The 26,007-nt window shown below is 36.0% G+C and overlaps 2 protein-coding genes across 2 annotated transcripts in view; both read right to left on the reverse strand.

Moving 5' to 3' along the window:
* Positions 1–7,438, reverse strand: part of grin2cb (glutamate receptor, ionotropic, N-methyl D-aspartate 2Cb) — a 64,155-nt gene extending 56,717 nt beyond the window's left edge. The window contains 2 exon segments of the mRNA XM_048170860.1: positions 1,031–1,094; positions 7,358–7,438. The gene's annotated coding sequence lies outside the window, so the exon portion shown is untranslated.
* Positions 7,439–8,835: 1,397 nt separating this feature from the next.
* On the reverse strand, positions 8,836–25,379 carry rab40b (RAB40B, member RAS oncogene family). The gene is made up of 7 exons (XM_048169978.1): positions 25,052–25,379; positions 24,525–24,763; positions 15,493–15,553; positions 14,748–14,808; positions 12,995–13,072; positions 12,323–12,545; positions 8,836–9,887 (listed from the first exon to the last, which is right to left on the reverse strand). Exons 2-7 carry the CDS (start codon positions 24,688–24,690, stop codon positions 9,616–9,618), a joined length of 861 nt encoding a protein of 286 aa, XP_048025935.1. The 5' UTR covers positions 24,691–24,763; positions 25,052–25,379; the 3' UTR covers positions 8,836–9,615.
* Between the last annotated feature and the right edge of the window lie 628 nt (positions 25,380–26,007).

Raw genomic sequence — 26,007 nt, forward strand, 5'->3', positions numbered from 1 at the left:
GGTTGGAACAACTTAAGGGTGAGTAAATGATGACAGAATTATCATTTTTGGGTAGAGTATCGCTTTAAGCTTCAAAAAAAGCACACACTAAACATATGACTTGTATTTCAAGTCTTTGATAATTCATGTTGTTCCAAGATGCAAGAACATATGAGCACTACAGCTACAGGGGAACGTATTTTGTTTTTGAATGAAAAACAGCCCTAATGCATATGCTGTTATATCTTTCATGCCTTTTGAAATAGTGCTATCAATCATAGGCACTGTTAGAACCTACTTAGGGGGCTTAAAGGGATAGTTCACCCAAAAATGAAAATAATCCCATGATTTACTCACCCTCAAGCCATCCTAGGTGTATATGACTACCTTCTTTAAGACGAACAAAATCGGAGTTCATCAATTTGTCAATGCGTCATGTCACAGGTTAAGTCGATTTGTGTAGGCCGTCTGCCGGAAGCTACTTTTTTTAGTTTATAAACATTTAAATATGGATATTTTTCTTACAAACACCCATCGCTTCATTTCAGAAGGCCTTTATTAACCCCCTGGAGCCATGTGGATATCTTTTATGATGGATGGATTCACTTTATTGGGCATCAAAATCAGGAGCGCCATTCACTACCATTATAAAGCTTGGAAGAGCCAGGATATTTTTTAATATAACTCAGATTGTGTTTTGTCATAAAAAAGGTAGTCATATATACCTAGGATGGATTGAGGGTGAGTAAATAATGGGATATTTTCATTTTTGGGTTGGGTATGCCTTTAAACCTCCCATTTTCATTTCAGACACCTTAAAAATCTGCAATTAACTCTTAAATTTGTACGTATGTGATCTTTCTTTATGTTTGCTGAAAATGGCATCTGTAGTAGTTATCTGAAGTTATTGCACTCAAACTTCTCCTTTTACCCCCATTTACAAAAAAAAAAAACTGAGCAAGATTCAAGCTCACATGTAAGACAAAAAAATATTTTGCATCCTCTTTTAAGGGGTTGAGCCTCCCTAAAACTGAAATCCTAAAAACTGTACCTTTCATCAATCAAACAACACCAGGAAAACCAACTGATCCTCAGCGGAATCATCTTGCTGCCACCTATTGGATTTAACAAGAAAGAAAATCATAAAGGACAAAAAAAGACAATGAGTCAGTTAAATTTACTATTCTTGATGTGAATGCATATAGAGCCATATCACTATCCAGAGGGTCATGATAGTCATTACACACACCTCTTCAGACAACAGCACTACAAACCTCTTTTTTCCCAGTCCTAGCTGATTCTCATCATTAGTAGGAAACAGCTTACTAATAGATGCACAATTATTACAGACATGTCTTCGTTTAGTTCTTTGCATTTTTTGAAGGACACTCCAGGTTTGCAGGGAACTTATTTTTATATCTCTCTACACTCTACAAACCTCTACCTCAGCAGATTTATAAAAAAAGGGGTTTACATATCAACACAAGTGCTCTTCTGTCTGAGAGAGAAAGAAATTCATTTGAGTACTCAATTCAGATTCAACCAGCTTCTCTAGAGACTAAAGAACATATTTCATGATCATCCTGTCTGAACGAATTTGCACACACTGCATTGCCGCTCTGAGATGACACACCGGAAAAGAGAGAGCAGTATTCACCTGGGAGATAAAAGGAAAATCGACATCTTCAAGTGGTCTGCAAAATAAAGAAACAAAGACCCCCAGCGGGATAAAATAACATGTAGGGTTGATCTGAACAGGAAAAAGAAGCATGAATGTATCTTTTGTCCCCATAAATATTTCAAAGTCATGACTGTTCTGCACTCTTTAGGTACACACGTACTACCTGGTGGTCTAGTTTCCAAAAATAGGCCCTTAACATGGTTTGACAAGTCCATTAAAACACAGCTGAATTAATTGCAAATTAATTATTAACAGCCAACTGTAACAGAGTTGATACTCTGATTTTAACAAAGACAGAGCTTTTCACAGGGATTGGAAAGACAAAGGGATGGACAACTGAATAAGCTTTATGGCCATCACGTTTGAAGTAGATATTTCTGTGCTGGCCAGATGGCTGTCTGCAAGGTGGGATGAATTTGACTCCATATGCGCAGCCACACCTGTGGACTATCTGTCTGTTTTTTGGCTCACTGCGCTCTCAGACACAGATATAGTATCCAAACACCGTGATTTGGTGTGACATGCCTTATCTGACCGTTTGGACAATGTAGCTTGGTGTGAAGGGATATGCAAATTTGTCTGATATAATCAGCACAAGACTAGGTCTAATATTTATCAAAGGAGGCAAATTATGTTTTTGACATGAGCTATACTGGAGCACCGTTTAAAGTAAAGAGAGAGACACATGAATATTTCATTGGGGTGCAAATATTATCCATGAAACAAAACATGTGAGAACACAGCTAATAAAATAATGGTTCCAGCTTTCATGGCAGTTACAAGATAAGCGGAAATATGTGGACACATGGAACACTGCAGTTCATGAATAAAAAGTTAACTTAGGATTTTTGTTGTTGCCCTTGCCAATATTGTGTAAAACTATATATTCGCAAAATCCAATTGTCAGAGAGTAGCCTGAATGACTACTTGACAAATCTTAAAGGTAAAGTGTGTAATTTCTGCAGCACTATAGTGTTTACAAACAGGTTTTCTGATCACTCCTCTTCATCTGCTATTGGTTGGACAAATAGACAGTCCCGCCCCAAACTCATATCATTGGTTGAGCCAATTTTGCTAAAAAAAAAAAAAAAACCTTAAAAAGTGCTTACTCATTTTGTTTTCGCAAGCTACAATGGTGTACCAGTTCTAACGCCATGGCAAAATTTCTAGCAATGCATGCTAACTCTTCTGTCATTGGCTGCACAGAGCACTATTTAGAGTATCGTTATCTTGGATAGCCTGCAAGTCGATTTCTAAAAAAGGAGCTTTTCTGTCCGAACGATATTTTGGAAAAAATATTAGACCATTCACATTATTTGATAGCAATCATAAACGTTAGCCTGGCGTGTATTGCTGTGTTTGTCAAACAGGTACGCTATGTATAGTGGGCGTCCATACAGGTTTTGCACAAAAGATTAACATGGCGGCACATGCTAGTCAATGAGTTGAAACAACTTCACAGGAACTACATACAAACCCGATTCCAAAAAAGTTGGGACACTGTACAAATTGTGAATAAAAACAGAATGCAATGATGTGGAAGTTTCAAATTTCAATATTTTATTCAGAATACAACATAGATGAGATATCAAATGTTTAAACTGAGAATATGTATCATTTTAAGGGAAAAATAAGTTGATTTTAAATTTCATGGCATCAACACATTTAAAAAAAGTTGGGACAAGGCCATGTTTACCACTGTGTGGCATCCCCTCTTCTTTTTATAACAGTCTGCAAACGTCTGGGGACTGAGCAGACAAGTTGCTCAAGTTTAGGAATAGGAATGTTGTCCCATTCTTGTCTAATACAGGCTTCTAGTTGCTCAACTGTCTTAGGTCTTCTTTGTCGCATCTTCCTCTTTATGATGCGCCAAATGTTTTCTATGGGTGAAAGATCTGGTCTGCAGGCCATTTCAGTACCCGGATCCTTCTTCTATGCAGCCATGATGTTGTAATTGATGCAGTATGTGGTCATGTTGGAAAATGCAAGATCTTCCCTGAAAGAGACGACGTCTGGATGGGAGCATGTTGTTCTAGAACTTGGATATACCTTTCAGCATTGATGGTGCCTTTCCAGATGTGTAAGCTGCCCATGCCACACGCACTCATGCAACCCCATACCATCAGAGATGCAGGCTTCTGAACTGAGCGCTGATAACAGCTTGGGTTGTCCTTGTCCTCTTTAGTCCGGATGACATGGCGTCCCAGTTTTCCAAAAAGAACTTCAAATTTTGATTCGTCTGACCACAGAACAGTTTTCCACTTTGCCACAGTCCATTTTAAATGAGCCTTGGCCCAGAGAAAACGCCTGCGCTTCTGGATCATGTTTAGATATGGCTTCTTTTTTGACCTATAGAGTTTTAGCCGGCAATGGCGAATGACATGGTGGATTGTGTTCACCGACAATGTTTTATGGAAGTATTCCTGAGCCCATGTTGTGATTTCCATTACAGTAGCATTCCTGTATGTGATGCAGTGCCATCTAAGGGCCCGAAGATCACGGGCATCCAGTATAGTTTTCCGGCCTTGACCCTTACGCACAAAGATTGTTCCAGATTCTCTGAATATTTGGATGATATTATGCACTGTAGATGACGATAACTTCAAACTCTTTGCAATTTTTCTCTGAGAAACTCCTTTCTGATATTGCTCCACAATTTTTCGCTGCAGCATTGGGGGAATTGGTGATCCTCTGCCCATCTTGACTTCTGAGAGACACTGCCACTCTGAGAGCCTCTTTTTATACCCAATCATGTTGCCAATTGACCTAATAAGTTGCAAATTGGTCCTCCAGCTGTTCCTTATATGTACATTTAACTTTTCCGGCCTCTTATTGCTACCTGTCCCAACTTTTTTGGAATCTGTAGCTCTCATGAAATCCAAAATGAGCCAATATTTGGCATGACATTTCAAAATGTCTCACTTTCAACATTTGATATGTTATCTATATTCTATTGTGAATAACATATAAGTTTATGAGATTTGTAAATTATTGCATTCCTTTTTTATTCACAATTTGTACAGTGTCCCAACTTTACCTGCTAACCATTCAGAAACGTCCAGTTACATTCTAAACGTTGTAACTTCTTCCTGAGTCTATCCATCAGTGTCTGACTCCTCTTTGAACAATGTAAGGCTGAACATCATTAATCGTCATTTTGGCTGCGTGAGATTCTCCATCTTTGTTGTTGTTGAGCAACTGAAGCGTGAGCTGTTAAAGCTCCACCCTCTTTTGGAAAGCAGGCAGGGAGCAGCAGCTCATTTGCATTTAAAGGGAGAGGCACAAAAACAGCGTGTTTTTGCTCACACGCATAATAGATCCCCTGTAATGTTCAACTTTGAGCAATGTCCTAAAATGAAACACTCAAAGTGAAATATGCTTAAAAACAGCAAATGCCACATTTAAAGATGCCTGAATGGTGCTGTAAAACAGCTGTGCTTTAAAAATTAGAAATATAAAGAGACATCTCTGATAGGTCTTTACTATGCAAACAGTCTTACAGCTAAAGCACAGCACACTGTCAGCACTATAGTCAGTTGTTGGATGTCTAGTCAACAATCATTACCCGTCCCTAATGTGTGTGAGAGGGGTCTCTATAGTGTCCTTGCAACTATATACCACAACATACAGCACATAAAAATAAATCTCAGCACATAAATTTAATACATTTTCAACATTTTGAAAGCAGACCCGGTTTAAGCTCATTACTATGAGGCAGGACATAGCCGAAGGCCAACTGACCAGTCCAGAGGGAACTTCTGGTTGTTCATGCATCCAAAAAAACCCCCAAAAAAACACCTCTACTATAACTCCTAACATAACTCTTGTCTGACAGGTCCACTAATCCAATGTGTCACTATATAAGAGCATATGCATGTGCACATGCCTGTTCTTGACCTTCTATTAGCTGTATGGGTCAGCCATTTGTCTTACAGTGACAGGGTCATTCACCCTGTGCCTTGAAGAGAGGCGTGTCCTTATCATTCCATATCAGAATGCTGTTATAGGACCAATACATGTGCAGGTCTGACAGTGTCACCAGAAGATACCATATCCATCCCCCACGATACTACATCTCATATCGTATGACAACATTTTGACAAATGGATAAGAAAAATGGAAGAATATTACATTGCATATATGTGACGATGGCCAATATGTATAAGTTAATAATTCCTTTGAGATAGGCAACACTGAATGTGAGATAACCAACCGCAAGGCAAGACTGGAACTGGACAGACTATCAACATTTTTACAGAATAATTTAATATTGCTGACATATATTTTTCTTTCTTTCTTTTTCTTTTTCTAAAAAGGTTGCATGCAGGATCCAAAGTAGTGCCAGTTTTATAAACTGCAGAATACATTTACATTTAATCATTTAGCAGATGTTTTTATCCAAAGGGATCTACAAATGAGGAGAACAACAGAAGCAATCAAATCAACAACAGGGCAACAATATGTGTGCTGTGACAAATCCCAGTTCATCTATCACAGTACTTGTAGCAAGTTTTTTTAAATAGAAAGAATAGAACTTGTCATGTCTTACAAATTTGAATGCAAACCACACCAATGATTACCCCTTGGCTAACTGCTAGTTGGTCAAACTAGTTCTTAAGACACAGTCTTAACATAGTGGCTGGCCCCAGGTATTGAAAAGCTGTTCTTTTATATTGTTCTAAGCGCATAGATGTGTGAAGTATGCCCTCTGCAGTACGTTCAGTGGCATTTTATGGAAATTAAGTCCTAATCTGAACCTCTGACTACAATTTTAAATACTCTTTAGTATTTAGTCCCACACACTAATTTTACATATCTTAAGCCAAGATTAGTCATAACATTAAAGGAAAAGATGTACCGTTAAAGAATGACATTTAAAAAAAAAAAAAGTTTAAAGTGATGTATACTTGCATGACTATATCTTAACTTTTCATCTGAAACATTTAAATGTTTTATATTTGTTGTTAGTTGGTTATTAACTACTAATTAAAAAAACTTAAAATCTTTCAATTGATACATTTGTAGTTTTTATCTCATGTTGGCAGGCTCAGCATAAAAATGTTGAGTGTTCCATTGAAGTTTGGCTTCTTTCCAAATCAGGTACAGAGCCCAGTTATTCAAAAGAAATTTAATCAGATTTCAGCTATCTTAAAAATTAGATGTTTTTTTAAAAAGGATTCTGAAATCAAATTAGGTCACGTAATCCAGTCTTGGTTTTGATCTGGATCAGTATGTGTTTTTCAAAACTTTTTAGTAGGACTGGGATTCCTTTGATCCCAAAAATCTGGATTATCCTGTCCTGATCCAGCAGAAGGGATTTAGGGTGGATTTCAGGAACAAAATGTAATGAAACTTCAAATTTCGTCAAATATAACATTAGTATCATGTAGTAGCCTATATATACACACACATTTATTTTTTGAATTTGATTTGTTTAACAATTAAAGTGATAGATAAAGTAAAAGTAGGCTTCCATAAAGCCTTTAAGTATAGTAAAAAAAGAAAAAAAAAGAAAAGAAAAAGTCCCAATGCCATGAAATAATCCCCCAAACTGTCATTGTCAGTTTATCAATATCAGAAAATGCGTGTGTGGGGGGAGGGGGATGTTAAAATAGACACGGTTTCAAAGGTATTGCCACAAAACCTAAAACTTATACATGTTGACATGAGGCAAGTGTGATAAAATGTCTTACTAACCTTGTCCGTGCAAAGTATTTCATCCAAGTATTTCTACTGTTCTGACCACGAGATGGCGTTAAACTTTCGCGGAAGGATATAGGAGAGGGACAATTTTACATAAAGACACCTCCTAAAATAGTAGTCCCACACTAAAAGGACGATTTAGAGAACTACGGCAAGCCGTTTTGACTTTTATTCACATTTCAGGATATGAATTCTTGATATCAGTAATTACATTTCCACTAGTAACAATGTTAATTCTTGACATCAACATTTGAATTTCCACTAGTAAAATCTAGAATTCTTGATATCTGTAATTGTATTTTCACTAGTGAAATGTCACCATAGGCTGCCATTCAAATTAAATTGTTGATATCAAGAACTGATTTCTTACTAGTTGAAAATCCAATTTCACATAGCCTATCAGAAATACAATTCTTACTAGTAAAAATCATAAATTTTTGATATCAATAATTACATTGCTACTAGTAAAATGCGAATTTTTGATATCAAGAATTCAGTTGTCACTAGTTGAAATGTCAGTTCTTGATATCAACAATTGAATTGCTACTAGTAAAAATGTTCATTTTTGATATCTGAAAATGTATTTCTGATATCAATATAATTTCAGATATCTAAAATGGCTTTCTTACTAGTAACAATCACATTCATGATATCAGAAATTAACATTGTCACTAGTGATAATCAAATTATTGATATCAAAAATTGCCATTTTTACTAGTACCAATTCAATTTTTGATATCAAGAACTGACATTTCAACTAGTGACAACTGAATTATTGATATAAAAAATTATTATTTTTACTAATAAGAATTGTATTTCTGATATGTGAAATTGGAATTTAGTAAGAAATCAGTTCTTGATATCAACAATTGAATTTGAATGGCAGCCTATGGTGACATTTCACTAGTGAAAATTCAATTACAGATATCACGAATTCTAGTTTTTACTAGTGGAAATATAATTCTTGATATCAAAAATTAGCATTTTAACTAGTGAAAACTGAATTGTTTATATCAAAAATAACTTTGTTACTAGTGGAAATGTAATTCCTGATATCAAGAATTAGCATTTTAACTAGTGAAAATTGAATTGTTGATATCAAGAATTCATATCCTGAGAATGAATAAAAGTCAAAACGGCTTGCCATAGATAACTATCGCTCAAATATCACACATTTCTATGGAAGAACTGATAATAAAGCACTTAAAAAATTTGAGTTTTTCATTTGTACTTTCAAGTCTTCCTCTAGCCTTGCCCCTTTAGACTGTATTTCAACTCTAACTTCAGTTATTAAAAGCTTAGTTTATTTTTTGGAGGGAAAAATTTTTTTCACCAATCCCTCCTATCTCTTCTACAAGTTTTAATCATACAATGTAGCAAACCCAGTTTGATATTTTCAAGACCACCTAAAAGAAAACAAAGATTGCCCTCTAGTGGACGTATGGCTGATAAAAGACAACATGACCTCTTGATTTGATCACTGATCTTTATTTAAAACCTGATGTGACAGCATGTTAGAAATTTCTTGCAGTGTAAATCTGAAATATTAGCATTGTTTTCAATGTGACAAATGAGGCCACACTGTAATCTCCCACATCTTTGGTGTGTTTCCCATATAAATGTATTGTTTAATAACAAGATTGGTCACAGATCAAGTGTATCACAATAATTAAGAATTCTAACAATGTAGTATCAAACAAAACAAATTATATACACAATACAAAGAGCTGTGTGTCTCAACCTTGACTTTTCTCTCTTAGCCCCTGAAAGGTGTCTGAATAAGAGTATTAAAGAAAATTAAGCTGGTATTACTCGTCAGTAAAGTCCATTTTGAAAGTGATCGCAAAACAGGAAAGCTGTCTGTTTGTCCTGCTGGCTTGGTCCAAGTTCAGTAGCAAAAAGAGTCCTCCACAGGAAAATGCAGTACCATCAATACATTTACAAGACAGAAGAACTTGTACATATATTTACACAATGCAGAGCATTATAAAGGCTTGGCAACACTTAGGAACAGATCCTCTCTTGTACTTCTGTTCAGCAATCACAATTAGATATGGCCAGGAGGATGTGTTTTAAACAAACCAACATGGTGAACAAGTTTGGTCAAACACTTAATATATCAAAGACTTCATGAGCCACAGTTCTCTAGCACATTCTTATTTATTGTACGGACTGTGGTGGCTTTGAACACTAGCTCCTTGTTTAAATTGCATTGTGAGTGTGTGTGTTGTAAGTACAGCAGCTGCATTGATCTATGAAATCTTGCAGCTCGTCCGTGCGCAGTTCTGGGATGGGCTCAGTGGCGGATAGATGATTTTGGATTTTTTGGTTCCGTTCCTTTTTTTAGCGCTGCTGGCTATGACCGAGTAGGAACGTCCGTGCATCATCCTGGCGTTGAGGCCGTTGGCCATGGAGAAGGACTTCAGATGGCTCTTTAAGGCAACAGGAAGTGGAAGTTTGTCCACAAGGTGCACTGGAGTGCAGGAAACGATAGAACGACAGCACAGGTCCTGCAGACTTAACACTGGACAAAAGAGAGAGAGAGAAAAAAAAAAAGAACAGGTTTTGGTTAAAAGCAACATATTAAGGACCATAAAAACATCCTCAGTTCACAAGCATGGCTGAAAGATCAATGTTTTATTTCTTCTGAGTCAAATTCAAAACTCAAATGTAGATTCGCATGCGATCTATCATCATATGGTTTAAAACGGTTCAGAGTCTGTTTGTCTTACAAGGATGAAGTCATGCAATGGAAACAAGGAGCTGTTTTATCATATTCCTTGGCCTTTAAATAATCTCCAGTCAAAATAAACATATGATGCTTTTACTCAGTAAATGTTTTCATATCGCTTGACCTTGTTCCTACAAGCATTTTTCTAGCATAAACCAAAGCTATGATTATTAAGAGAAATGTGCTGTGGGGGCGGCAGGCCGTTGCATTGATATTTGAACACTGGGTGTCTCTGCTGTGAGCCGTATAAAGTCTCAAAGCTTTGCATACTTCAGGTTTCTCAAGCGTTCCTTTGGCCTATACATAATTGCAGCATTGGTCTAAGGAAAAAAAAAACATGTATGGCTGTTGCTTATGTGGTAATTCTCAGAAAAGGCTCTAGTAAAAGGTCTCCTTTAATCTATGACAGCATTCCTTAATGCATCATCTCATGTCAGAAGCATTTATGGTGAAGCTTGTTTAATTCCCCAAGAGAACATTTCCAACCTCACCAACATAACGAGTCATAGGGAGATGTTGATGGAAGTGCAGTGAACCCAACACAACGGTGGTATTGTTGCAAAACATTGACTATTGTAGAGATTTAGCTGTATTTTCTCTCTTTTATATGATTTAATTACATTTATGTAATGTTGTAAATGTAACTGACATTTATGTAAGTGACATTTATACTACAACAATTATTAAAAATATATTTTCATTTTTTTAGATAAAAATATAACATTAATAATATAATTAATATAATATAATATAATATAATATAATATAATATAATATAATATAATATAATATTTCCTGTATCAGATGTCAGAACTCCTAAGAAAAAGAAGGCAAGACACTAGCAGGTAAAAATTGTTTTTTTCATTCACAAATCATTAAATTTCTTCTTTAACACATAGTATTTTAAAAAATTTAAAAGATGCATGTTGTATTTCTGTAGTAAACTTCAACTAGCCATAATTAATAAATCCTTTTAATTAGTTTCTCAACTATGTTAAAGGTAGGGTAGGCAATTTGTTTTATAAACATGTTTTTGTTATACTGGTTGAAACTCTCTTCACATCCTTATAGAAATCAATAATAGAAGTGGTCTACTGTAAATTTTAAAAAATGCACATACATCTTCTGTGGAAGCCAAAAAAATCTTAGTCCAATCATTGCATTCGGTCTGAATCCTACCTGCCTGTCAACATATGTATTTCTATACCCCTGCGCACCCTTCTCACGCAGACATCACACGTCATCAGCGCGTTCGCTATGCAGAGTTGTAGACAGACAGTCGGTGAGCGCCATAAAAACAGAAGCCACCCTTTATAGTTCCTCCTGAACTAAAACAATGAGCTTATGTTGCGTTCACGCCATATCATAACCGTAAATACGAGAAGCTGTCTTACCCGAAGCTATTCACGTCCTCAGACTCGGATTTATGCGTCAACACTATCAACACTGACATGAATCTGCAGCAGTCAGGTGGTACGAGTTGTTTCCGTTCATTATTATTGTAATGTTATGTGCTTTGATCTCATGCATTCAAAGCTATCTTGCTATTTCTAGCCGCTCCAAAATTGCCTACCATACCTTTAAGTATGATATCATGATAGAGAATGATTTTTACTTCCTGGTTTCCTATACAATATGTGCAAACATGGGCAAAAAATGGTGTTCTTAACTTATACTGTTCAGTGTTTAACAACATGTTTTGGGGCTAACCTGTAATGTAAAAACATACTGTAATAATGAGAATAATAATGCGAATGCTAAATGTTTCATAGAAATATACTGTATTTCATAGCAATATTGATTTTAACCTGTAGTGTCTTCCTATTATGTAAAACGTCCTGATGTCTCCTAAAAAGGACATAAAAATACATTTTCCTGAAATGTTTATTAACAAGAAACAGTTTGAAATCTATTAAATACATCTGATGACTACAAAATATTGTTTCAATTTCCATATTTTGTAAGTGTGACGTCAACTATTGGTAAAAACAAAGGACAGGAAGTTTCCAAACCTCCAAATATCTGATGTATCTATAAAACCTGTGATGTCCTCTTTAGCAAGCAGCAGGACTTAATTGTGAGAAATTCACATAAAACAAATGTCATACAGTGACAAAAGTGAATTTCTGAGACACAGCTGAATAATGACCATATCATATATGTCTGAATGTAAATAAAAACCATATTATAAACAAAAGATCTATTTTGTTTGTACGAAGCCTTGTTACCTTTATTGGGTCTCCAAAGTCGCTCCATACCATGCCTCATGAGCACAATTCGGGCCAACTCAGTGAAGGACTCAGTAATGTTGAAGTTACAGAGAGGGCTGACCTCGAAGAATGTGACACCTAGTCGCTCTGCAAAGGCCTGGGCGTGCTCAGTGGTCACCTGACGCTTATAGGCCAGGTGAAGTCTGTTTCCCACCAGGATCTTGGGAACACCTGGTGCATGCTGGGTAAAAAAAAAAGTACATCAATGGTACATTAACAATCTCATCGGGACATTGCTGGTTTCCTGATGTGTTTCATATTTATGTCAAGACAATCGCTTTAATAATAAAGCAATTTTGAAACAACTCGCACAGCCAGTATGCGCATCATCAGCCCCCTGCTATTGACACGGATTACTTACAAAGCCTCTGTTATTATCATTTATAATTGCAACAATTATAATCATAACTGAGTTGCATAAAACAGCACATTTCCTTATCTAAGGAGATACACATCTATATTAGCACCTTCTCAAGATGATTAGCTTATGTTTTATTCAGATCTTCAATGTAATTCCAAAACCACTAGTATGACCGCATGTCTGTTTATACTCATAATGCACTTCTGGTTTAACATGCTTAATACTGTATCTACTACAGTAGTTTTTGGATCTAAGTGACCTGAGTTTACCTCATCGATCTCTTTAATCCATCTGTCGATGCCATCAAAAGACCACCGGTTTGTGATGTCATATACAAGGATAACACCCTGTGAGAAACAAAATGTATTAGTTATAGACAACATACATTTTATTAAACTTAAATGCACTTTCAATTCAAAATGTAAGAAAAAATTGATTTTTGACTAAGCTTTTAAGTTTGAATTAAATAAACAACACATTCAACCTCATCTCAGATGATAAGAAAACATTTTTCAAAGTCAATGTGGCACTAGAAGTAGTATTATTTACAATCTCATATTGTATGTGACTAATATTGTTGGCAAAGAAGTTTACGATGTAATGTCAATAGAGAGTGTGGCATTGCTCCAAGAGGATGCTGTTATTAGGATATCTGTGTTTGCCAGAACAAGGAAATGTCATGTCAACAGTACCAGTCCACTGCGATTTATAGCATACCACACTTTCAACAGGAACTGCTGATCTTTGGGTGTGGTGTTTAACAACACTGGGATTTCAGAGATATTCAAAAGCCCATTTCCTAAAGTCCATGTGTCCATTATATACAATGGGCTCACACATAACCTCACGAATGGTGTCTGATAAAATTATTGTGAAATAATACATTATATATATATATATATATATATATATATATATATATATATATATATATATATATATATATATATATATACACTCAAATTTAAATAAATACTTATTAATAAAATCATTTATTTACTTATTTTTTATTTAAAGGTGCCATCGAATTGAAAATTGAATTTACCTCGGCATAGTTGAATAACAAGAGTTCAGTACATGGAAATGACATACAGTGAGTCTCAAACTCCATTGTTTCCTCCTCCTTATATAAATCTCATTTGTTTAAAAAGCCTCTAAAGACCAGGCGAATCTCAACATAACACTGACTGTTACGTAACCCAATATTTGCATATGCCAGCCCATGATCGAGGCATTACACAAGGGCAGCCAGTATTAATGTCTGGATCTGTGCACAGCTGAATCATCAGACTAGGTAAGCAGGCAAGGACAATAGCGAAAAATGGCAGATGGAGCAATAATAACTGACATGATCCATGATTACATTATATTTTTAGTGATATTTGTAAATTGTCTTTCTAAATGTTTCGTTAGCATGTTGCTAATGTACTGTTAAATGTGGTTAAAATTACCATCGTTTCTTACTGTATTCACGGAGACAAGAGAGCCGTCGCTATTTTCATTTTTAAACACTTGCAGTCTGTATAATGCATAAACACAACTTCATTCTTTATAAATCTCTCCAACAGTGTAGCATTACCCGTTAGCCACGGAGCACAGCCTCATTCAGAATCAAATGTAAACATCCAAATAAATACTATACTTACGCGATTAGACATGCTGCATGACGAACACTTTGTAAAGATCCATTTTGAGGGTTATATTAGCTGTGTGAACTTTGTTTATGCAGTGATAGAGTCGAGAGCTCGGGAGGGGGCGGAGAGCGCGCGATTTAAAGGGGCCGCAGCATGAATCGGCGCATTTCTGATTATGCCTCAAAATAGGCAGTTAAAAAAAATTTATTAAAAAAAATCTATGGGGTATTTTGAGCTGCAACTTCACAGACACATTCAGGGGACACCTTAGACTTATATTACATCTTGTAAAAAAACGTTCGATGGCACCTTTAAAACTGAATTTATATACAATTAAAATATTGTATCTACAATTTTTCCCAAAGTGTTTTTTTTCCCGCTGTTATACCTGTGCTCCTCTGGAATATGAGCGGAATATGGTGCAGAATCTGCCTTGTCCTGAGGTGTCCCTGCAAAAACAACACAACACAGAGGGTCCACATCACAAAGAACACATTCATCTTACTTCTGTTCTTCAATACGTCTGTAGCTATTGTCTTTCCCTCTGCCTGGTGACATGAGGAGCTTTCTGTGGTTGGTGCCAGGGCAGCAGACTTTGAGTAGGAGCAGTGAAATGAATCATTCACCATCCAGGGCTGAGCGCAGCACCAAGATGTGCCAGTCATGTTGCAATGGGTAGGACTGGAGTATCACAAACACTTTGCTCTAAAATGCTTCGTCTGTCAAGGCCAGATTATCAATAATTGATTCCAGACTTTTGCAAAAAGCCCAGTTCTCTTGAAATGTGCCAGAATTTATAAACGACTTCTAGGCATGGCTAGTGGGATGGACTTGGCTGAATTTTTCACTGGAAGTTTGTTGAGGAGCGCTGTAATTAACATAGCCAGACGTTTGGCATGTTCACTTCATATTTTGGAAACCAAAAAGACCTTATTGAGAGTACAACAGGCATGATGGAATGGAGAGGGAAAACTTAAATCTCTCTTCATGCTCGGTTTGTGTTCAAGAAGATAACAGGAACAAAATCAAGCTGAAACTTAAAAGTTCAACTTGTGTTTCTAGGAGATGTCAGGTGCTGCAGTCATGGGTTTCCAGTTTACCAGGAGAAGTAACTGTGATGTAATGCTACTCACCAAAGCTGGAGCTTGACTCTGCGTCCATCGAGGAGTATAGTAGTTGTCTTGTAGTCAATTCCTACAAGTGAAAAAGAAAAACAAAATTACTTAAAGGTGAAGTGTGTAATTTATGCAGCACTAGCATAAAGTGTAATTGCAAAAGTGACTGTTTTCGAACTGGTTTCCTACACAAACAGAATAAAGCACATAAAACTAGAAGAAAGAAATTCTAGAGAAAAAAAAAAAATTCACATTTAACCTTAAACAGATTAATTGTTATTCAATTATTAATTTTACACTATCATTCAAAAGGGGTTAGTAAGAACTTTGTTTTTTTTTTAAAAATAAATTAAGTTAAGCCAGGAAGCATTAGATTGATCAAAAATGACAGTAAAGACGTTTATAATGTTAAAAATATTTCTATTTCAAATAAATGCTGTACTTTTGAATGTTCTATTCATCAGAGAATCCTGATAAAAAGGTTTTCAGCAATAAAGCAAATAATAAAGATTTTAATTTAGATTTAATTTTAATTCATTTAGATTTTTTTGGTGCTCCAAAAATATTCTCGATGCTTTATATATTAATATTGAACCACTTTACTCATATGAAGCGATTTAAATATGTCTTTAGTACCTTTTATGGATCTTGAGAGAGGAAGTGTCATTGCTCCCTATGGAGGCCTCACAAAGCTATCGGATTTCAACTAAAATATCTTAATTTGTGTTCTGAAGATTATCAAAGGTCTTACGGGTGTGGAACGGCATGAGGGTAAGTAATAAATGACAAAATTTTCATTTTTGGGTGAACTAACCCTTTAAGCAGCACAACTGTTTTCAACATTGATAATAATAAGAAATGTTAGCCAATTAGAATGGTTTCTGGAGGATCATGTGACACTGTAGACTGGCTACTGAAAAGGAATACATTAACAGGAATAAAATACATTTTAAAATATAATAATATAGAAAAGAGCTACTTTAAATTGTAATAATATTTCACAATATTACTGTTTTTACTGTATTGTATTATAAATATAGCGTTGGTGTATAAGAGACTTATTTCAAAAACAAAAAATCACACCAGATACAAACTTTTGAACCGTAGTTTATGTTCAACTGCCAAAAAGAGACAAAGTAACAATGACTAAATAAGTTAATTGGCTACCAATATTTCTAATTACAATAATAACCAAATAAAAAATTTAAAAAACTTTGATTATGACATTTTCAGTTTATGCAAAAGTCATTTGCTGCATCCGAAATTGAATACTTCCCTACTATACAGTATGCAAAGTATACCAAAGACTATAGAATAACACAAGACATGTCACTCGTATTGTTTTGAATGGTGTAGAATGAAGTGTAACCATAGACTGTAGAGTGTAACGCGCAATATGGCGAATAAGACCGGTAAACTGGTAAAGTCATCGCGTCACTGCAGCTGTTAGAAGAACTGGTTTCTATAGAAACAGTCAGACACACGCCTCCGAAACGAGGCACAAGAGACGCCCATTTAGGTCTGCGCATGTGCATTAGCTTGATCCAGCCTAAAATTTTTTTTTTTTTTGTCATGATTCGAGCATTTGGAAAAAAAATTATGAGACAGTTGTTGTCAGATTTCATTGGTAATTTCAAATATGAAATTTAATCAAAAGCTTGGCAAACAGCTTTGGAGAATTTGATGTTTCCCCATTCAAAGAGATAGGAGCTGCATGGATGCCCAGGATGCCGAGAGGCATTTCAAAGATGGCCGCTGAGTGAAATGACTTGTCTTAAAGGGACTTTGAGTATACTAAACAGTATGTCATTGCAGTGTGTATGAATGCATTGTACGTATATGAAAAACAGTAGGTGAAAAGTATCGAAAACCTGCTACATCTGCCAAGATTTTGAAGTGCATTTTCGATGGACACTTCACTATTAAAACAAGTGTAGTACCCACACAGTATGCAATTTCGGACACAGCGAATGTCATGATGCTAGTTCGTTGTGACTGGTTGCCAGGGTGTTGCTAAACAACAACTAATGTCTTATGATTGGTTTTTGGCATGATGTTATGTGGTAGTTAAAGGGTTTGGGGCAAAGTTACTCAGTTATCCAAAGATCCCATCTAAATGATATTCTGGTCCCTACGTATAGCTATTTAATTGTCTGCCTGCCAAAAAGCTATCCTGATAGCTTAGTAAAGTAAAAACATCTCTCTTAAACAAGCTGTGCAATTTGAGGTATCATTCAGGTTGATAACATAAACAGTGCAGGATGGGTTATACAACAAAGTAGGGTTTTGTTCAAATTCCTAGTATGAGCAATAAAGCAAATACCACTAATAATCTAATAACTGCAAATGGGAAAAGCAAGCGATGAGAACCGCTGTAGAATGTTCCAGAGAGAGTTTACATATTATGTTCAAATAAAGACGACATTCTTTTAGTCTTAACCAATATTTCATTTTACAGTGTCCTTCTTTTGATCCTGAATTTGGGTGACAGCAACTATGATAAAGTGGTGTCTGTTGTTATGAACATAACACTTGAGGAGGATGCCTGGACTGAGATTGGAAGGCTTTAGTGTCACCTCCATGGGGGTTCCAGGTTCCACACACATACAAACTGGCATTCTGAACGCTTTTTCTCCTAGGGAATTTCAGAGCCCATCACACATTCCACTGCAATGAGAATGAAATCCAACACTGTAAAAATATACAAGGAACAACTGGGAGATTCCATTAAGGTGACAGAAAGAGGATTTCAAAACACCATGACTGTCACTAAAGAATGGAATCAAATGAACCAAACACAATCCCAAGTCACCCAGTGAACTGTGAGGTCACTCTCGCGAATTACAGCATATCAAAAGGTATGCACTAATGGTGAGGTGTAATCCTCATGTTCTGTACATTAAAAATGAAGTATCAGGTATCAAGTCCTCCATGAAAAATGATGCATTAGTTCTGTTTGGAGTCACAAAACATATAAAACATAATAAATGTGAAGATTTATTTATTCATGATAAAACAGGCTATTAATATGCTTTAAATAATATCTGATTAGGTCAGAGAAACATTTATTATATCTTTTAAAAGTGTGGGGTCGGTGAGATTTTTAAATGTTTTTGAAAGACGTCTCTATGGAAGCTTGTTTCCGCCATAAAAAATGTATAATTGCAACTTATTTCTCAGAATTACGCAATTACGAGTTATACAGTGGGTACGGAAAGTATTCAGACCCCCTTAAATTTTTCACTCTTTGTTATATTGCAGCCATTTGCTAAAATCATTTAAGTTCATTTTTTTTTTTTTTTTCATTAATGTACACACAGCACCCCATATTGACAGAAAAACAAAGAATTGTTGACACTTTTGCAGATTTATTAAAAAAGAAAAACTGAAATATCACATGGTCCTAAGTATTCAGACCCTTTGCTGTGACACTCATATATTTAACTCAGGTGCTGTCCATTTCTTTTGATCATCCTTGAGATGGTTCTACACCTTCATGTGTGGAGAAAACCAGGCACTGCTCATCACCTGTGCAATACAGTCCCAACAGTGAAGCATGGTGGTGGCAGCATCATGCTGTGGGGGTGTTTTTCAGCTGCAGGGACAGGACGACTGGTTGCAATCGAGGGAAAGATGAATGCGGCCAAGTACAGGGATATCCTGGACGAAAACCTTCTCCAGAGTGCTCAGGACCTCAGACTGGGCCGAAGGTTTACCTTCCAACAAGACAATGACCCTAAGCACACAGCTAAAATAATGAAGGAGTGGCTTCACAACAACTCTGTGACTGTTCTTGAATGGCCCAGCCAGAGCCCTGACTTAAACCCAATTGAGCACCAACGTTTACCATCCAACCTGACAGAACTGGAGAGGATCTGCAAGGAGGAATGGCAGAGGATCCCCAAATCCAGGTGTGAAAAACTTGTTGCATCTTTCCCAAAAAGACTCATGGCTGTATTAGATCAAAATGGTGCTTCTACTAAATACTGAGCAAAGGGTCTGAATACTTAGGACCATGTGATATTTCAGTTTTTCTTTTTTAATAAATCTGCAAAAATGTCAACAATTCTGTGTTTTTCTGTCAATATGGGGTGCTGTGTGTACATTAATGAGGAAAAAAATGAACTTAAATGATTTTAGCAAATGGCTGCAATATAACAAAGAGTGAAAAATTTAAGGGGGTCTGAATACTTTCCGTACCCACTGTAAAGTCAGAATTGTGTGATATAAACTCACAATTGCTGCATATCAATTGCTTGATATCATCAAATAAACAATTGTGAGATATAAACTTGCAATTCTGACTTCATAACACACAACTGCAAGTTATATAAGTTATATAAGAATTGTGTGTTATACAGTCAGAATTGTGAGTTATTAAATAAAATTGTGAGATAAACTTTTTCTGCAGAATCGGACTTTATAACTCATCATTACGAGTTTATATCTCACAATTGCGAGAGAAAAAAAGCAATTTTGTTTATAACGCACATTTGTGAGTTTATAACTCACAATTCTGACTTTATATCTCCAATTCTGACATTATAACTTGCAATTGTATATATTAATTGTATTTACTTGCAATTCTGAGAAAAGAAGTCAGAACTGCAAGATGTTAACTCACAATTGTGAGGAAAAAAAGTCCAAATTGTGAGATAAAGAGTTGCAATTTCCTTTTTTATTTTTTATTTAGTGGTGGAAACAAGTTTCCATCCGTCTCTAATGCTCACCAAGGCTGCATTTATTTGATCAAAAATACAGTAAAAACAGTAATATTGTGTAGTATTATTACAATGTCTTCAGTGTCATGTGATCCTTCAGAAATATGCTGATCAGAGTTATGCTGATTTGGTGCTCAAGAAAAATCTATTATTATTATCAATTTTGAAAAAAGTTTTTATATTTTTGTGGAAACATGCATTTTTTCAGGATTCTTTGATGAATAGAAAGTTCAAAATAACAGCATTTATTTAAAATATGTGTTTTGTGCAAATGTAAAAGTATGAAAATGGTTTGGTTGAGCAATAAATGCTTAAAAAATATCATCAAATAAACATGATCAGTTCCTTCATCATATTTTCAACCACTAAATAAATCTTTCATCAAGCATTTGATAAAAGGCTTATTGTGAATTATTTCATTCAATATGATGCATTTAGACAAATATTGTATAACACCAGCTCTCTAGTACCATTTTTTTTTCTTCATAAAAATGTCTGCCTGTAGGATGCAGTCTTCCTGTTTGTGTGGGCAAGCTCTGATTCATCCTGACAGATTTTTTTCACACTAACTCTTTCTGTCTCCCCGCGCAATTACCCTGCTCTGCACCTCTCCTCACCTCCCTCACAACAACCAGCAGAGAGCCATAGACCTTTTCTGACAGGATGACACATACGCCGGATCAATGGGAGTAAGTGGATGAGGATGAAGCCTCCGTGGATAATGGTGTTCAAAATCTTGAGCTCAGGGAGAAACAGTTATGCTAACACTTACTGATCCATCCCCATGAAGCTTAAAGTCCTGAAATTATACACAAACCAAAAATACTGCGAGCTGCTTCGAGGCCTGTGGAGACGTTATGGCTGACCTGAAAATAACATCAAACAGATCGGCCAGAATTTAAAACAGCATAATTAAACTCCCATAGACCTTAGTCAGGGAAGACACCATGTATAAAGGTGCACTCAGTAAAAAAAACTGTACATTTAAACAATTTGTTTACAAAAAATTACATCGATCCGCATAAGATAAGAGTCATTTCAGTACCAATAATTGGTTGATACTATATTACATTTTATAAATTAAAAATAAAATACTAAAAACTCAGTCATTGTTAGTGAATTTAGGCATCACAACAGTATAACATACAGTATGAAAAATCAATGTACCTTTTCAGATTTGATAAAGATTACATTTAACAGTGTTATTAAATTATTAGTGTTTTGAAATTTAAAATTAAGTGAGTGTTAAATGTCTAAATGTAAAAATAGGGCAAATGAGCATGCATTCATTACCAAAATTTCGACCAACTAAAACTAATGCTGGCCAATAAACAATATGGTACACATAAATCCCTATTGGTATCTGAAAACAGTGGCTTTTATGTGATCCTGCATCCACACTGCAAGGCATCAGTATACATCCAAGAAGGTAATGCAACATAAACTAAAAACAGACCTATTTGGTGATCATTTGAAATTAGATGTGATCTAAGACAACACAACATATAGAATAGACTGTTCTTCTACCTCTCACAACCTCGTTTTAATTTGTGCAAAATTAAATACGCCGTCTACCCTGATTAAGCTCCACAGTCGTTACATAACCTAAAACACATTGAGCAAGACATCAGCCTGTATGTTATTTATAAGATGGTGGGATAAATGTTTCAGTGGCACAGAACTGATTTCTCTCTTGGTGAAGAACAGCTGCAAGGCTTCAACTGTCACTGTTCCTTTAAAACCAAAGAGTCAACGCTCCCTTTTCATCGTTCAAACAAACAAATGGCTTGAGAGGTTCATGCAAGTGTTTAGATAAACATCAGAATGTTCCACTCTTTTATCGCCAGCAAAGCCTGGCTGCATCCTCATTCCCCTCAGCCGCATTTCGCTCAGCAGTCGGAGAGCACAGTTACGTAACAGCTTTGGCCAGTAGTAATAATCTCTATAAACAGAAATTCCAACAGAGACTTCTGCTGGCACGGCTATTAGACAAGAGCTCTCCCTGTCGAATCATAATGCAGTTTATCGACCATGTACATGTATGCACTTATAAGGAATTTTGTGAGTTGCTTCCAAGGTTATAATACAAAATAAATAGAATATGACAGAATAGGATGTAGATAAATGTTTTGAATCTGGTAAGCAACCTAAACAGCAACTGCACCGGCCTATTAATTGCTTGCATACCCAATGTCTTGGAATCTGTTTTCTAAGTATTAGCATCCTGGCTGGGCTGTTTACTGGCCCTACGGGGACAATATTTTTTCTAGAGAGTATGTAAATGAATGTAGTATGAAGTCACTTTCACAAGCCTGCGGTGGGGTATTAAATTTTCAACACTGTTGCGCTAGAAATGAGCAACTAGAACTAGAGTTTAAAGTCAACATGAAAACTTGACCTTATTTACCTTCTTAATGCACATCCCTGATCTTATTGTGAATTATTAAATCTAGGGATGCACGATATATATCGGCCACCATATCGGTATCGGCCGATATATGTTCATTTTTAATGTTATCATTATCGGCCCGATAAGAAAATTTGGCCGATATATAAAAGCCGATAAATAATGGATTATTTCCTTCAGCTGAGATGCTTCAGATTCGCACTGTTCGCCAAGATGGTTTTGAATTGAATTTAAATGTAATTGGAGTCACTTCAAAAATGAAAATACAGTGCAACATGTGCAGCGCAAGTCTGTCATATAGGCAACATAAAATTATAATGAGAACATTATAATTTTGTGACTGGGACCTGGCTTTTAATGGTGAAACTTTTATTTTTGTAATCAGACTCTTAAAAATTATATGAAAATTTGGATTTAGATTTATCGGCCAATATATTGGTTATCGGCTTTCAAATATAAAGAATTATCGGTTATCGGTATCGGCCAAAATGTTCATATCAGTGCATCCCTAATTAAATCAATGCACCTTATTTTTGTAATGATTAATCAAAATGCTTATTTGTTGACATCACTTAGGCTGTTCATTCTGGTTTAGAAAGTCAGCTTTTCACAATCCACAAAAGTCCCGCATGCTCGGAAATGTCACATTATAGAAGTAAAATGGGCTGCGAATAGCAATTCATGCTGACTTTAAGAATATGTAGCAATAGCCCTGTCCAAGCGATTCAAAGGCTTTTTAAGGGCTCTTCTTCTAAAGATTTTTTTTGTTCTTATAACCTGTTGCCCCTCTTCTAAAAGTGGCTGGCATTCCTTCCTCAGCTGCTTGGATAAATAAGTACACAACTGTGCAAGCCACCCAGATCTCAGTCAGCATCTGACCCTAAATGAACAGGTTGGCCAGTGTTGCCAAGTCCATGGGTTTCCCGCAGAATTGGGCTACTTTTATACAGGTGCCGAGAGTTGTTTTTGTAGTCCGCGGGTTAAAGCGACTCCCCTGGAACGCGATTGGGCTAGTTTTGGGTTGATTTTGTTGGGCAGACCTGGCAATCCTGAAGTTGGCTGTCAATTTACTGCTAAATCGCTCCAGTGTAATCTAAGCTGTTAAAATGAAATCAGACCTAGCACTTTGACCAAATGCTGTGACAATGAAGATGAAGCATAGATGAAGCATACATGAAGCATATTGTTCCTCCTGTTCAAGCAAGCATGGTGAAATAACAATAAAAGTATTTTGGGTGAACCTGTGATAGTCTTCTGGAGAAGATTACGAAATTTCTAACAATCAACAGACCTACAGGACTATCACATTGAGAGCTGATTTAATAGTTAATAAGTGATATGCAAGTCATTACATGCATGTAAAAATGTTTTGATTTGTTAGTTATGTGATACCTTGCTTGTGTCACAGAAACAATGTTGTTGGTCTTTTAGAAGAGACGCATGAAAATGTGTTATTTAGCTGTGAAAGCCCAAAGGGGGGTTCACTACAGTTGATTTTGTCCCCTGGGAAGAGTTTTCCAAAACAGGGAGAAACTCATAACTACAACAACTACTACTCAGCTGCAAATAAGAGCTGGGCAAGATGAGCAATGTGATCTTAATGTTTAAGATATGTGGCATATTTACTATTATAATAAATGAAACATTTAAAATAAATGTAGAACAGATGTACTTCAGTGGAGTTTGTTTAAAATGACAAGAATTATAGTGACAAAATGGTTTACAACAATTGATGATGCTTGGCAGCTTTATTCAGACTTTTTTGTAACATTATTGTAAGTAGTCTGAACATCATGATATATGATAAAAATGTTTTGTTTTTTTTTGTTTTTTTAAAACTACAATCCAATGATTCCATGATAATAGATTAATCCAAAAATGAACTTTAGTCTCATTTGTACAGTACAGTGATTATAACTTACCCATATTGTATCCATAGGGTGATTCACTGGACCCATCCTGTAGACTGGCCAGTATTTCCCCTTTCCCCACATCACTGTCTCCAACCAGCAGGAATTTCAGGAGGAAATCATAAGCTTTTGCTGGGCTGCTCCTGTGGTTCATCTTCACATCAGCCCGATGACCCATTCTGGTGCATCATGTACTGTCCCTTGATGTACTTGTGTTAAATATCTCAAACCACCAGAACTGAACAATATAGCTGTTAAAAAATAAAACAAAAAAGCCTGCGTATTCTTTACAAGTCTTTTCTGTGTTTAAAATTCCATGTCCAGTACATCACTAAAGCTGTCCTATTGTTCAAAGATTCTGGTTGTGGATCCACTGATGCTGTTGCGTCACATTAGTAGGTAAATAAAGACCCTTATATCTTTACAGTACAGTAACATAAGGCAAGTGACTATTAAAATTGGCTGGTTATACTTGTACAATAAATGTTAATCTTAATAAAGCACTCCTAATGTTTTTTATCTTTGTATTTCGAGCAAACCTGGTCCATTGAGCTCTCTGGCACGATCCCTCTCTTCTATCAGCCTCCCTAAACAGAAAAATGTAAGTTCATCCTTTGATTTTCCTTGATTGGTTCCTGTGTGGAGTTGCTAGGGCAGCTCTACTCTTTCATTGGACATTAAGCGCGTCCATTAAATCCTGTAAACGCCCATTTCGTGTTGGAGAGGGTGTGGCCAATCTGCTGTTTTGATCCCACAAGCGCTGATGGCAGATCAGCCCCAGTAAGCTCATCCATTTAGGTTTTCTCGCGCGGACGGCGGCTCAGCTGATTCTGCGTCAGCGCTCCAGCGCGCTTCAAGCGCGTGCTCGGGTTTGTTGTTTTCCGGGGCACGAAGAATGACGTAGTGTTTTAATGACGTAATATTATTATTGTAGTTTCTAGACAGGTTATTGTAGTTTATCTCGTCTTCTAAAATCGCAGTACTTTATAACTATATTTAGGTTTGAGAATAAAGGCGGCTATCAAATCCATTAATGTGTATAAGTTCTTTTGTATATTTTTACCATGACTGTATTTTGCATCGCCACTGTCCTTTGTTTTTTCATTGATCTACTGGGTTTTCAACCTTTTCAAACACAGGGACCCTCCAGCCAACACTATTATATATCTAACACTATTATAATACATCCACTATCATGGCTACATTATATAATGGTTTACAAATCAATATCTATAAAAATAGAAATGTATTTATTTATTTTTATTTTATTTTTTTTAATGTTTCATATATCCTCTCTACAGATCCCTGCATCAACTGTGATCTCATTTTATGACTGCTTGATTATGTATAATCCAAACTGGAAAAAAAAGAAAAAAACATGTTTCAGCATAGTGTTCTTGCGCAATATTGTTCACTCAAGGTCCACTGAGAGCAAATGCATTATATAAAACATGTATCCGTTTCGGCTGTATGATATCCAAATTTATTTAAATCT

The sequence above is a fragment of the Megalobrama amblycephala genome, linkage group LG20 (assembly GCF_018812025.1).
Source record: "Megalobrama amblycephala isolate DHTTF-2021 linkage group LG20, ASM1881202v1, whole genome shotgun sequence".
In the NCBI taxonomy this organism is placed as follows: domain Eukaryota; kingdom Metazoa; phylum Chordata; class Actinopteri; order Cypriniformes; family Xenocyprididae; genus Megalobrama; species Megalobrama amblycephala.